Source organism: Eurosta solidaginis, chromosome 1 (genome assembly GCF_040869045.1).
Source record: "Eurosta solidaginis isolate ZX-2024a chromosome 1, ASM4086904v1, whole genome shotgun sequence".
In the NCBI taxonomy this organism is placed as follows: Eukaryota; Metazoa; Arthropoda; class Insecta; order Diptera; family Tephritidae; genus Eurosta; species Eurosta solidaginis.
Window position 1 is genome coordinate 264,326,495 of NC_090319.1, and position 13,928 is coordinate 264,340,422.

Genomic DNA, 13,928 nt, shown 5'->3' on the forward strand with positions numbered 1-13,928 from the left:
ATAAATCGCTAGGCCTCTTTTCATAGAAAATGATGCTTAAGAGCTTCAAATTGAAAATAACAGTCGCTTCAAAGTCATGTCCACTGTAGTGGACATCAGTAGCGAAAGGGTTAAAAAAATGCATCAACTCCTATAATAAATATGGTCGGATGAGTGCATGCCTCTCGATTGGAATTTAAGTGCCCACAGGAGAGGCGATCTCGCAAAACGTACCAATCAACGTGGATTAAGTCTGCTTAATATCGCGTATAAGGTTCTATGTATTGATTTATTGGACCTTATAAGTAAGGCTTCATACCTGGTAAATCTACTATCGACCAGATACTGACGATGCGTAAGATTATAGAGAAGACTCACAATAAGAGAATCGACACTCACCAATATTTTTGTCGACTTAAAAGCAGTCCTTGATAGCGGTAAAAGAAGTTGCTTGTATGCTGGTATGTCTGAATTAAAGTGCCCAGTGGTGTTAATAAGGCTCAGCCACTTGAGCCACACCGCCAGCTCCGTAAGAACTGGGAAGGACCACTCCGAGCCATTCGAATCCAAACGAGGCTTCAGACAAGGCAACTCTCTTTCATACCATTTGTTTGACATAATATCGGAGAAGATATTTCCAGCAGCAGAACTAAACCGTGATTGTACAATCTATTATAAGATCGTAAAATTACTGGCGTATGCTGATGAGATTGATATTATTGGCCATAACCAACGTGCCATGAGTTCTGCCTTCTCTGGAATAGATAAAAAGGCAAAAAAAGTGCTCCTTGCGATAAATGAGGACATAACGAATTACTTGCTGTCATTCAAGAAAGAATTGACGCTCTCAACGAACAAAAATCATACCTGTCCTAATGTATTGCTCGGAATCATGAACGGTGTCGAGAGAAGTTGACATGGCTCTTGGAGTGTTCGTGAGATGCTGACGATGAATATCGAATAAGGTATAAGGTGGTAATGTTATGAGGTTAAATCAGATATGGAGATAGTATAGCCAATAAAGACCCAAAGGATTCGCTGGCTAGGTCATATTAAGCGAATAGACGAATACACTCCGGCTAAGAAAGTATTTCAGTCAATAGCGCAGTTTGGAAGCAATGATAGGGGAAGACTTCCACTGAGTTGAGAGAGGCAGGTGGAGGAAGACTTGTCATACATATTTCACCAATAATAATAGTTACAAATTATAAGCCTATAGAGCAAAATATGTGATCTACTGGGCCAATTTAACTAAATCAAATTTAAAATTTACACCTTCATGCATCAGAATGATATAGAAGTATATTTTAAATGTAATTTGAATAACATATTAGTTCGAAGAAAGTACTAATCTGTAATAATCATACAATTAGAGGCCTATAGAGTTGTTAGCACTAAACAGCCGATCTACTGAGCTGATTTATATAAATCATGTTTAAGTTTGATATTTTCATGCCAGTGATTATCATAGGAGTATTTTTAAAATGCAATTTTAATCAATAGTGTGCTTAATTAAAGTATTAACTTTATCAGTAACCATACGCTTTGTTAGAGTCAAGCCTAACAAAGTATGTTTGCTGGATAGGTAATACAATGACTATTCAGAAATGGAGCTAATTCTGTTTAAGAATCTGCGGCAAACAGCTAATTCGCTTATGTGCCAAACGATACAAAAATTGAAAAAGAAAAAAAAATGGAAAAGTGAAATCCATCTTTGCAGTCACTAGAAGTTGGAATGCCGCTTATTTTTTATTACTATTATTAAATTTTACGATGTCAGTACTTTTACACTTCATTTTTCATTTACAGACGGATACTTGGTAGTTAAGTATTGAGTAACGCCATAAAAAACCGAACAGCTGTGTGAGAATGAAGTGAATGAAACATAAAAATTAAATGCAAACGAAAACTATAAATAGTGCATATAGAGGATAAGGAAGATATTACAAAGGAAACGTACAGCAAGGCAGTTAAAATAATGAATATTTGTAATAGAGTGGCCAGGGTATAAGCTAAAAGTAACTGATGAGGGAGTATACATAGTTGGCGATCGAATATGGCCTTGTCAGAAATACCATTTGGCACTTATTTTTATGAACTTTTTACATTGACTTGGGAGGTTTGAGAGTTCGACAAAACGTATACGAATGTCGAAAAAAGATAAATTTTTTGTCGGCTATTTACAAGTAGTACTAATTAAATGAGTAAGTTATGAGCTTTTTAAAAAAGTTATCAATAAAAAAATGCATTATCTGTCAAAAACCTAGTTGAGAAACAATCAATTTATGAAGTTTAAAAAAAAAATGTTTGAGGAATAGCCTATTCATGAATATATTTTTTTTTTTTTTGTAATTTTCTTATTATAAAGCATCATTATCATCTAAATAAAAGCTTTCTCGAATAATGCCCAAGTCTGTCATGTTTACAATTTGTTTTTAAATGCTGCACAACCACAACAGCAATGTAAGCAGATGAGACAATAAATAGCTACGCACCCATGAACACAGCAGCTAAGAGCGTATACGACATAAATATCACCTATATATAAAGAAAATTGCGTGAGATGTGATAGATCAGATGAGAGAAATAAATAAGCAACTATTCGAGAAAGATGTTCGCGAAAACCCTAGACCCTGGGCAAAATATGCGAACAAGGCAACTGAGGAAATAAAAGCGGTGCAATCTAAAGAATAGTCAGTTGAAATTTAACACGTTATAAGTGAAGTAAGCCAATACATTGTGAAATTTTACTACCAGAGTAGTGTTGTAAGTAAAAAGCATTTTGTATGCAAAACATATTAGTATTTATTTGATAGTTTAGTGAGTCGAACGATAACAGAAGGCAAAAATTTATCGAGAATTCGTAAGATCTGTAATAGTATATATTAGACTGGATCGATTTATTAAACGATATCGCTCCATCGATTTTTCGATAGGATTTGGGCTCAGGAAAAAAAGTTCCACTACGCATACCCAAAAAAATAATTTTCGAGCCTGCGAAAAAAAAATGGCGAAAGGGTAAATTTTTCGACCAAAACACTCCCCAAAACCCAAAAAATATTTTTTTTGTCCAAAAACTGTTGTAAAAACATTTGGCGATAACAGTTTTTTGAAAAAAAAAAAAAATATTTTTTGGGTTTTCGGGAGTGTTTTAGTCGAAAATTTGACCTTCTCGCCATTTTTTTTCGCAGCCTCGAAAATAATTTTTTTGGGTATGCGTAGTGGGACTTTTTTCCTGAGTCCAAATCCTATCGAAAAATCGATGGCGCGATATCAGTTAACTTTCGTCTATACAAATCGACCAAGGTTAGTAAATATACCAGTGATTTTTAGTTAAATATGGTCACGATCTCTGAAAAATACGAATGTAATGCCTGTAAGCGGGGGCGTGCACACAATGATCATAAAAATGGCTTACCGCAGATGCTAACCTAGACAAGGCTGAGTACAAAGAACGGTTGGTAGGTTCGCAGATACATGTACTTAGCAATGAAACAACAATTCATATTGAAAAATAAAATTTAGAAAAATGTTCGGCAATTGATTGGTTGTTTAACTTAATTTTTTGTTACGTTCAAAAGGCCCTTCAAGAAGCGATAGGCTTCCAAGTTGTAGGCCGAATTTTTTCTCATGATGCTATATATTTCCCTCCACGAATTAAGTTTTCCAAATTAGTTGAGCAAAGAATCAAAAATGTGGTGGAAAATTGTGTTGAACATCTTTGCTAAGCTATTTTTTACCTAGACGATTGAGGTTTTACCGTAACTTTAATTTCTCATCCCAAACAGTGCGCATTTTACTTTACTATTTGCAACTTGACTAAGCTGCCAATAAAATAGTTTACAAAGTTCGACCTATCAACTGGCCCTTGTAGGTTTTAGTAACCTTGGTTGTGATTCTCTGCGTATCTTCTACAACTCTTTCATTTAACCTTGCCCATACAAGCGCACGCAATAAATCAAAAATGCCACACTTTACTGTAAATGTGCCGCCACAAAAATTTTATTACAAACGCGCTCACAGCTCTGCCATCACGTGCCAATAATAGTATGCGGGTACTTAAGTTTTGTGCTTTTTTATTGTGTAGTTTGAGAATAGTAAATATGTTAAGGTACTAGAAGGCCCGGCAGACATTCTTCTACTCAAATTTTGATTTACATTCCTGGCTTTTAAGAGGATTTTAACTCTCACTCGCTCTCACTCGCTCTCCCTATCTCCTGATCTCTTCCTTCTCCCTTGCTCTTTCTTTGCGTATATTTCTTTTTCTCCGTATATTTCTATCCCCTTTCTTCTCTCTCTCTCTCTCTCTGCGTCCATATCTCACTCTAGCTTCCATACCCGCTCCCTATTTTTCTTTATCATCATCTTAGTAAATTTCTTTCTGTTTACCTCATTTAACTTTCCCTTACAAGTTTAAAACGCACTAGCCATACGATTTTCTGCCTAGATCAGTCCCAAGTCCAGTAATCGGAAAAATAATGTACCAAGTGAAATTGATCGGTCCCTGGTCCTTTTTTCGAAAAAAAAACCTAGACAGAAGCACTCTCTGTTTGTCTATACAGCTTTATTGGAAGTTTTTACTAAGCCGCCTGAGTATGCATGCTGTCACATGTTGGCCTTTTATATTTTGTAATCCAACTCAACATGCGATGTGTTGGAATACTACCATTTAGTAAGTATTTGAAAGTTTAGTTCGCAGCGCGCAAACACACAGAACACTTTTTTTTTATCTTCATTTTTGTGTAAACAATAAACCCTTTCTCTACGCAAAATTACTGCTTGGCTTTGTATTGCTTAACCGAAGTTAAAAGTTCAGCAAGAAGTCCTATGTATTAATAAACCCTTTTGCTTAACTTCACCCTTTGTTTTTAATAATTTATAAAAAGGGAATATACTTGCACGTTCTATGCGGCTACTTTCAACAACCAATTATTTTCAGTGCCCCGCGCGTATGCTGCTTCCACGCGCTCAAATCTCTAACAATTATCGACATGTTGGGCGCTTCTTAAAATCTGACACAATCCGCCACTGTCACGTATGCTACTGTAGCTTCATATTTGATTCAAACTCATTAAAGTGATCTTTTAATATACCTACATATTTTCACTAACCAAAGACTGCTGATTTCACTAGATCACTACTAAGTATTGTGTTTAGTGAGATTCCGCACACATTGTGGGCGTTCACAGTTTACTCCACCCGTCTAATCGAACGTGATCGATCAAGTGAACGCGCGGGAGCCGTCACATCCCGCTATACCAATTTATGTGATGACGCTGTTGACAACAACAATAACACAACTGCTTTGTGGCTCCAAGCGAACTATAGGAGACAGTAAAAGGGTGATGTTTTGGCGATGACGTTGATGATGTTGATAAAAAATTTTATAGGTTTTTCCGTGTTTTTTTTTTATATAAAAATGATGGAATGCGCTCAAGGTGTAGACAATTTTTTTTGCGCAGGTTCTTTTGCTGCACGAAGAGGTATGATTAAAAATTAACGGAAGCAAAAATAATCAAGTCTACCACCACATTCGATTGAAGTGATGCGGCAACTGCATCATATTTTTTATAGCTTCCTTGCAAAAGGAGTCTTTTTAATTAAAACTTAAGTTTATAATGGGTTTTTTTCAGCTGCCCTTTTTCATGCCTTAAATTAAAAACAAATTTCTCATTTGCGAATGCTACGTTCACAAGCAAGTGATGGGGATGTGGGCGTGTCAGTGCGCACGTACCATCAGATTATGTCAGCTGCTGCTCTTCACATCAGACTTGCTCATCAAATTGACTAGTATCGGCATATAAGTCGTATATATTATGTACGTACAGTTGAGTATAGGAAAATAGCAGTGGCATTTTTTTAAATTTCGTACTAAATTTAATTCATATTTTTTTATTTCTGTTATTTAACAAAAAACCTTAAACAATTTTGTAATTGAAATACCAAGTTCAAACATTTTTAAAAGAAACATACACAAAAACAATCCGAGTACTCTAAATAAAAAGCTCGAAATTTTCGAGAACTTTTCAAAAAGGCATAACAAAAAAAATATCCGTGATATCTAGATAACAAGTTCGAAATTTTAGAAAACCTTTCGAAATACTCAAAAAAAATTTTAAATTTTCGAAAATGCGAACTGAGAAGAAAAAAAAAAACAAATCGATACTACAAATATTTTTGCAATTTTTCTGCTCGCTGCTGTGGGCTTGTATATTTTGAGCTTAAACTTAAAATAATTTGATTGATGTTACGAAAAGTGCTACGCTTATGTTGTAATACTAATACAATAAATTCATTATAATTAATTTATGTGATTAAATGAAGCTACTGTTGTGGCAGATTTCATCACAGTAAGAGCGTCGTTTGGAGCTTCAAATGTTGAGAACAAAAGTGTTTGTAGAATTTTTTGTTGGTCAACTTGTTTTGCGAAAAATTGGACGCTGCAATTTTTTTATAGGGAAATGGGTCAACTTACGCTAGTTTTAAATTAATAATAAATTAAATGAAAATAATAGAGAAACCAAGTAATAGTTCATAATAAGAATTGTGTTAATGATGCCATGAAATGTGACTTACCATCGTATGTTAGTTCTGAAGGATTTAGTGATGATAAGAACTTACCATCTGAAACGAAAAAAAAGTATATAGAAATTAGTAGGAAATATTTATGGAATATAGTACACACAGTTTTAACAAGATTTTAAACTTGTTTTGAAAATTTTAAAAGTACATTTTTTTTGCGAAATTTTATAAAGTCTTAGATGCATTTTAACGCTCTCTTCAGAAAGCCTACCAAAAATTTTAATCAAATGTCCACAATTGTTTTTTTCCATGACTAAAAGTTTTAAGTCAGAACCTTTTTTTGAACCTTTAAAAAACTGAGCGAGCAACAGAAGATAAGTCTCTGACTTAATTTTGGCATCATTAGCGCCATTGCGTTGCGGTTGTGTCTAAGCATTTGTGGTGCTAACCTAAGCGCAGTAAGAAACGCAGAGCAGCGTTATACAAAACAAGAGAGTGCGGTGAGTGAAGTGTAGCCAAAGGTTGTGTAACTCTGCGGAGTTATTGAGTTGATGCTGAGGGTACAACTACTAGTGCCGATTTACTATTTTCTGGTTACACATTAATGCAGTTATGGAGAGGTCTGCTTAGTAACTAATTATAAAATGAAAAGAATTTTTTAATATTTAAACCACCAATTAAGTGTGGAATCAAAAACATTTCTTAAACAATTCAATCGAACTTGAGTTGGAAACTTTTCAAAAATTATTTTGTGGTCCATTTCCGTATCAACGCTTTCTTCTTCGTCCCGCAAAATGGCTCAGACGGACAGCTGGAATTGAGGACCGAATTTTCATAGGCCGATAGCGAAAGCCGTTATAAGAACGAATTGATTTATTTGGCCTTTTTAAATTATTTTTTGCTCATACCTAGCTTATGAGATGGCGCAGGGTCAATTTGCAAAAATAACAAGCATTGACTAAATAATACATTTCCAATACGTGAGTTATATAGTCCTTTGAAAAAAAAAAAAAAAAAAAAATGAAAGAGCGCAGCATTTTCCCAAAAAAAACATATTTCCGAAATGACTAATCGCAACGCATTGAATAATGAGAACGCAGCATTATTATTCAATGAATTACTGAGCTTGTTGCTATCGTTTTTTTTTTTATGATTTCAGCGAGTATTATCTTTAATTGCATTAAGGCCAGTATCTTTCATAAGAAATTTGCACTTTTCGATAAAGCTAAAATAGTACACAGTAGAAATCCTGCCATAACTTAATGTACATGAAATTTCAATAAGGAAATGGAGAAATTTACGAATTTAAAATTGGTTAATTGCACTGTGCTGAATTGACAATGTTGTCAAGAGGCAACTCAGCAGCAGGAGCAGCACCCACTTCACAATGCAGGCCACCGCAAAGTGCTAATGAAAATGCTTAAGTCGACCTAACACAGAAAAAATCGCTTACGTATACAAAAATTCATTTAAAATTGAAAAATTAAAAGAAATAAAATTGTAAGTAAGTAAGAAAAAAATTCGCAGCATCTACCAATGGCGGCGGTTACTTATTGCGCAGGCGTGCAGACCAACCGCACCACAATTGCACAATTTGGACGACAGGTGATAAATAAAGCGCATACCATATTTAGTAGATATGGCGCAAAGTGATTTTTTACAATCTTGAAATGCATTTATTCACTGACTGTCTGACTATTTGGTCAGCGCACTGCTGGTGAAAATGTTGCGTAAAGTGCGGTATCCACGTCATAAGAAATCGATCAAGAAAAATTTCGAATATATTTTTTGTATGAAAGTAGTAGCCAAGTGATATCTAAATTTTCCTTATCTCTCTGTTCTCTATGAAGCGGCGTCACTTCATTGAAAGACACGAAAGTTATATTCAGCTAATTTTGATAAAATTAACATATTCGAATTGAAATGCACTTAAGTTTAATGAGAATACATTTAAAATAAAAACAGTTTTAAAAAATAATATACAAGGCGTGATAACCCCCAAAGCGATTTAAGGCCGAGCTTCTCTTCCAATTTGCGTCGTGCTCCTTTTAAATTTCCCTAGAAATTAGCCGGAACGGTCCTATGTTTTATGCCGATTCCGAAAGGCAGCTGAAAGACAAATTAATTTTCACTGAGAAGGTTTTCACTTCCGAGGGGCAACCCCGAATAGAACATTTTTGTTTCTAATAGAAAAAACTTGTTTCTAAATTTTTGATGTGACTTTGCCAGGGAGTTGAACCCAGGACCCTCGGTGTGGGAGGTGGAGCACGATACCATCACACCACGGCGGCAGCTGTGAGAGAATACACTTAGCAAGAGAAAAAGGGCACGTGTACTCGAATAGAATTGCAAATTATATTCAAAAGACTAGAAAATACATTCACTGTTATGCCTGCTATTTAATCGACTGTGTTCTTACAAGGTCGTTGCACATATATTTCTTGTCGAAGCAAGGGCTCTGTTGAGAACGTTTGCTAAAAATCTTAAAAAGGTAGCAGAAAGCGTAAGAGTTTCCTTAGAGGTTGATACTACTGGACATGCCAAAATTTTCCTGAGCGTTGTTTTGTATGGAATTTTTCATTTGTTGGGATGTGGATACCGCGCTTTATGCTGGAAGCTGCATTTATGCGCCATTTTTATTTTTTAAATGTATTGCATTTAATTGTAGACCAAATGCAAGAAAACAAAAAAGTTTTGAGTGCATCACCGGCGCTTCAATGTCTATAGGGGGCAGCACCTTGCGCGCAGATTTCCAGTCAAATCGTTTCAATAAATGTCGATGAGTGCGATGGCGTTGATGAGGGCGCACTCGTCTTATTGTCTTATGTTTTTTTTTTCAACTTTTAACTTCTTGCAATTTTTTCTTTATTTTTTTTGTTCTTTGTTGTTTTTGGGCGCGCGTATTTTAAAAGGTGTTGCACAGTATGAATTGTTTGCTTATTTGTGTCAGACAATCGCAAATGCCGGCAAGTGCAAATTGTCGCCAAAACGTAAGTTCGCAATGACAAATGCGGCAATGGAGTTGATGTTGGATAGTGAATGATGGTTGTTGTTGTTGGTAGTGCTGTCGTCGTCCTTTTGCTGCAACCATTCGAACGAGCTCAGGTAAGACAGTGCGCGTGCGACCGCATTCTGACATTAATTGTGGGTTAATTTTAAGCTTTGATTGTTCTTTACACTGCAACCCACTAAAAAGGTTGATTATAGCACAAAAGGGTTCTACTAACGTCATATGTACATACATAACTAGAAAGAGAGTGGCATGTAGTGAAGATGGCATACATATTTTATATGTGTACTCAGTCAATTTAAATGCAAAATGATGCATGAACTGTGCAGTGCTCCGTACAGCATTGTGGCAACTGCTGCGACGTTGCATTGACAATATTGACAGCGAAATTATTGCTAAGTGCGGTTAATTATAGTGATTTATTTGCCGATCAGTTGGTATGATATGCGGGCGAATGCGCCACTTCAGGCATGTACAGCTAAATATATTGACATATGAAAGTATGGCGTAAATGAAGAAGGAGTATATTACATTTTTATTAAGTTTTACCTAATTCTTTTTTCTATATTTTTTTAACACCAACGCATATTTTAAGATTGTCCTTTTCCGATAGCCAAGTTTGTGGCAAATAAAAGCAATTCTAGCAACGCTTGCTTTGCTAATTGCAACAAATCACTCAATAATACTACATGGTTGGTAGTAAATAAAAATTAAAAAGTATGCAATTCAAATGTGTAATATAGTAGGGTTTGAGTTTCAAAGTAAACTTTAACAAAAAAAAAAAAATAAAAATCTGCAAATAATTATTTTGAGAAGTTTTATCTTGGCGCTGTTGCTCGTAGAGACGTATGCAGTTGTTATACATAAGTAAAAGAAGTAAACGTCAAATTGATATCACAGTTGCACACCTAGATATTGTGCCGTGTATTAACGATCTGGATACGTCACTATGCCTCTAGTAATAAATGCTGGGGCCGAATCATAACATACGATCTGTGATCGAATGCCGTTTTTAAAATAACAATAGCTCCGAAATGGTGTATAGGATTAATGAAATATGTGAAATAGGGACAACGCGTACTCACTTGATCCATAATATATTATTATTTTTTTAAATAGTTGGAAATCCTAGTTTTTATCGCTTGAGTGAAAATAGTTTTCGATCCGTGATCGTATGTCGCGATTCCATAGCTGAACAACAACAACAGCAATGCAAGCGGTTGAAATAGAAAAGATCCGCACACACACATGCATAGAACGCAACCGTGAATGTGAGATGCAGAGATCTACACAGCAACAAAGAACGCATATAACTATGTTAGATAAATACACACATTTACATAGAAGGCAAGATCTATTATAAGATACAGAAATGAGCAATAAATAAGCAACTATGAGAGAGAGCTGTTCGAGCGAAAAGTCTAGACCCTGGGAAAACTATGCGAACGAGGCAAACTGAGAGTATAAAAGGAAAACTGAGAGTATAAAAGGCAAACTGAGAGTGTAAAGGCAAACTGAGAGTATAAAAGGAGCGCAGTCCAAAAGATGGCATCAGCTTGATTTTAAAACGTTGTTAGTGAAGTCCGCGAGTAATTTAATGGTGAATTGCTACTACCATAGAAGTGTGGTAAATAATGAATATTTTTCTATACGGAATACATGAGTTTTTTATTCGACAGTTCAGCTATTGGAACGGTAACCGAAGGTGCAGGGTAGTCAGGAATTTCTTGAAATCAGTAACAATAAATTTGTTCACGACAAATAGAAAGTGAGTATGGCGGCCACTCGCTTGTGCGCAAACAGATACGGTAACTTTAAAACTCTAAATAAATCAGTATAAGATATTGAAAAAATAGGAGGTGACTCCCGACCTCTATCACGAAAAATCTAATGTGTCCATATCATCTAAACTAGTGGCATTCGTTTTATAATATTTGATAGAGAGGAACTAGTGAAATGGCTAGAAAGTAGAGGGAAAGCTCTAGCAATAGGAATAGGAATATAAATTAGAAAAGGTTTATTTATTTATTTATTTATATTAACGGGAATGAAAGCATAAATAAGAATAGGCATAGAAATAAGAAGGGGGATAGGAAGAAAAATTAGAATAGGAAAAGGAACAATAATAGGAAAAAGAATAGGAAAAGGAATAATAAAATCAATAGGAATTAAAGTGGGAATAGAAATAGAATAGAAATGGGAGTAGGAGTAGAAATAGGAAAGGGAATTGGAATCGGAATTAGAATAGGAATTAAAACAGCAATTGAAATCGTAAAATAAAGAGGAACAAGTACAGGAATTTTAATAAGAGTAGAGATAAAAATCAGAGATGGAAAAGGAACAGGAATAGGAATAGCAATAGGAAAACAAATACACTCAAAAATATTCCTACAAATAAGGAAAGTTAATAATAAATCAAGGAAAAATCGTATATGATATTTCGCTTTAGTAAACCTTCCCTAAATCTAAAAACAAATAAAACCATTTTTTTAATATTTTTTTTTTTAATGGAACAAAATTACAATTTAAAAAAATAAATAAATTGTATAACTGACAAGGCTGCGGTTTTCATTTCATTAATTTCAAGAAAATTTTTGCAAATTAAAAATAGGTACTTCTCACAATATTTACAAATACGAGTTTGCTCTGTAAATTAGAATACTTATGTACTTGTAAAATTATGCACATAGTTGGGGGTAGTGCACTAAAGTTTGATTGCATTATATGTAGTACTTCCATTAGCATTACACCATATTGGAAAAATTTGATTGCGCACCATTTCTTTCAGCTTACTGATAGTGAAGTCTTTCTTCACCGAGACTAAAAAAGTGTAGGGCAGTAATTTAATTTTTTCACTATGTATGTACATTAGGGTGGTTACAAGGTATATGGTGAATTTTATTTTTTGTTCTATCTTTCGGGTCACCATCCTAAAATATGCCAATAGATCAGAAAATGATTATTGCAAAGTTTCAGGCCAATCCGATAATGTTAACGCGTGCCTCATTGAGGTATTGAGGTCAAAGTTAGGAAAAACAGCGATTTTTCAGAAAAAATGTTAGTGTTTCATCGGTAAAAGCGAAATCATTTATGCCAGGAACTTCACTCGTATATCTTTCGATAGGTAATTTTATTTGTATTAATTTTGATATAATATATAATATTTTTATAAAACGGTTATTTTTAGCAGTATTTGGCATTTATCCGATCAGGGTGGCCGCATTAAGATGAAATATAATAAGATTAAGATGAAAATAGAACAATAATTAAAATTCACCATATACCTTGTAACCACCCTAATGTTCATATCTAACAAAATTAATATGTAGTGAAAATATGCATTTCAAGTCACCTCACATCCGGCAGCAAATAATTCGTAACGTGTATGCTTCAGATGCCTTTAAGAGCGCTTTTATCAACACGTTTTTCAGTAGCAATTAAAAAATGTTCAACTTATGTAAAATAAAATTATGTAAATTAAGGAAAAACAGCCATACTTTCACACACATATGCACATATATTCAAGAAAAGTTTGACATCAAAATGATATGCATGCCAAAACAATCGAGAAAAGCACAACTAAATTATTGTAAAACATGATGCCCAGGCAACTGAGCAGCATTTAGTTCTTCCTAGCGAATAAATAATAACAGCTACAGATTCAAAAGTGAAAAAATTAAAAAAGAAAGTGAATAAAAATAATATTTTAAAAGCAAAAAAAATAAATAAAAATGTATTAAATGCTAATTAAGATAGCGTGTAATGCCAATTTTAACGCCACCATCACTTCGCAATGCTTCAACGTGGCGTCACGAAAATCGTTCAGTTATTACGCTAAACAGTATTTAATTACTTCTGAAAATTCAAACAAATGAAATACCAACATATACTTGTTTATGTGAATATCAATGTATATGCTTTTTATATGAGAAAATGTATTGGCACTGAACTGCATCCCTGCAGACAAGGCAACTAGTTTTGTATCACCTTGCAACTGATAAGAATCGGAATGATTGATCTATGTTTTTAGCACCAGACTTTCCTTCGAGAAGACAGCTATATATCAGTCTCATAATAGCTCAAAATTAATTCTTAAAATATGATATCTAATCTTGTGGAGTAAAGAAATCCTTAAGAGATTTTGTCATTAGATAGGGAAATCGGGCGTGTGCCTAGTGGCTTATTGTAATATATACCAAGAAATTAGTGGTCGTCTGAAGTGAGGATATCATAAATGGAGGAAATCGTGCTTTAACTATCACACAAATTTTAATAAATAGGTATCACATCAGACCAGGTATTGTTCGTCAAATCCAACGAAGAGAAACGTACTAAGATACAGTTTAGTTCTGAAGCTAACGAAAAATAGTAATTTCTCTTCACTTGAGAATTGTTAGACCTATGTGTTATTTAGTTG

At 34.4% G+C, this 13,928-nt stretch overlaps 1 protein-coding gene across 2 annotated transcripts in view; it reads right to left on the reverse strand.

Moving 5' to 3' along the window:
- hth (homothorax) overlaps positions 1-13,928 on the reverse strand; it is a 712,335-nt gene that overhangs the window by 298,889 nt on the left and 399,518 nt on the right. For both annotated transcript variants that reach the window (XM_067760647.1, XM_067760646.1), the window contains exon 8: positions 6,556-6,603. In XM_067760647.1, the coding sequence (XP_067616748.1) occupies positions 6,556-6,603 (48 nt within the window). The remainder of the gene's footprint in view (positions 1-6,555; positions 6,604-13,928) is intronic.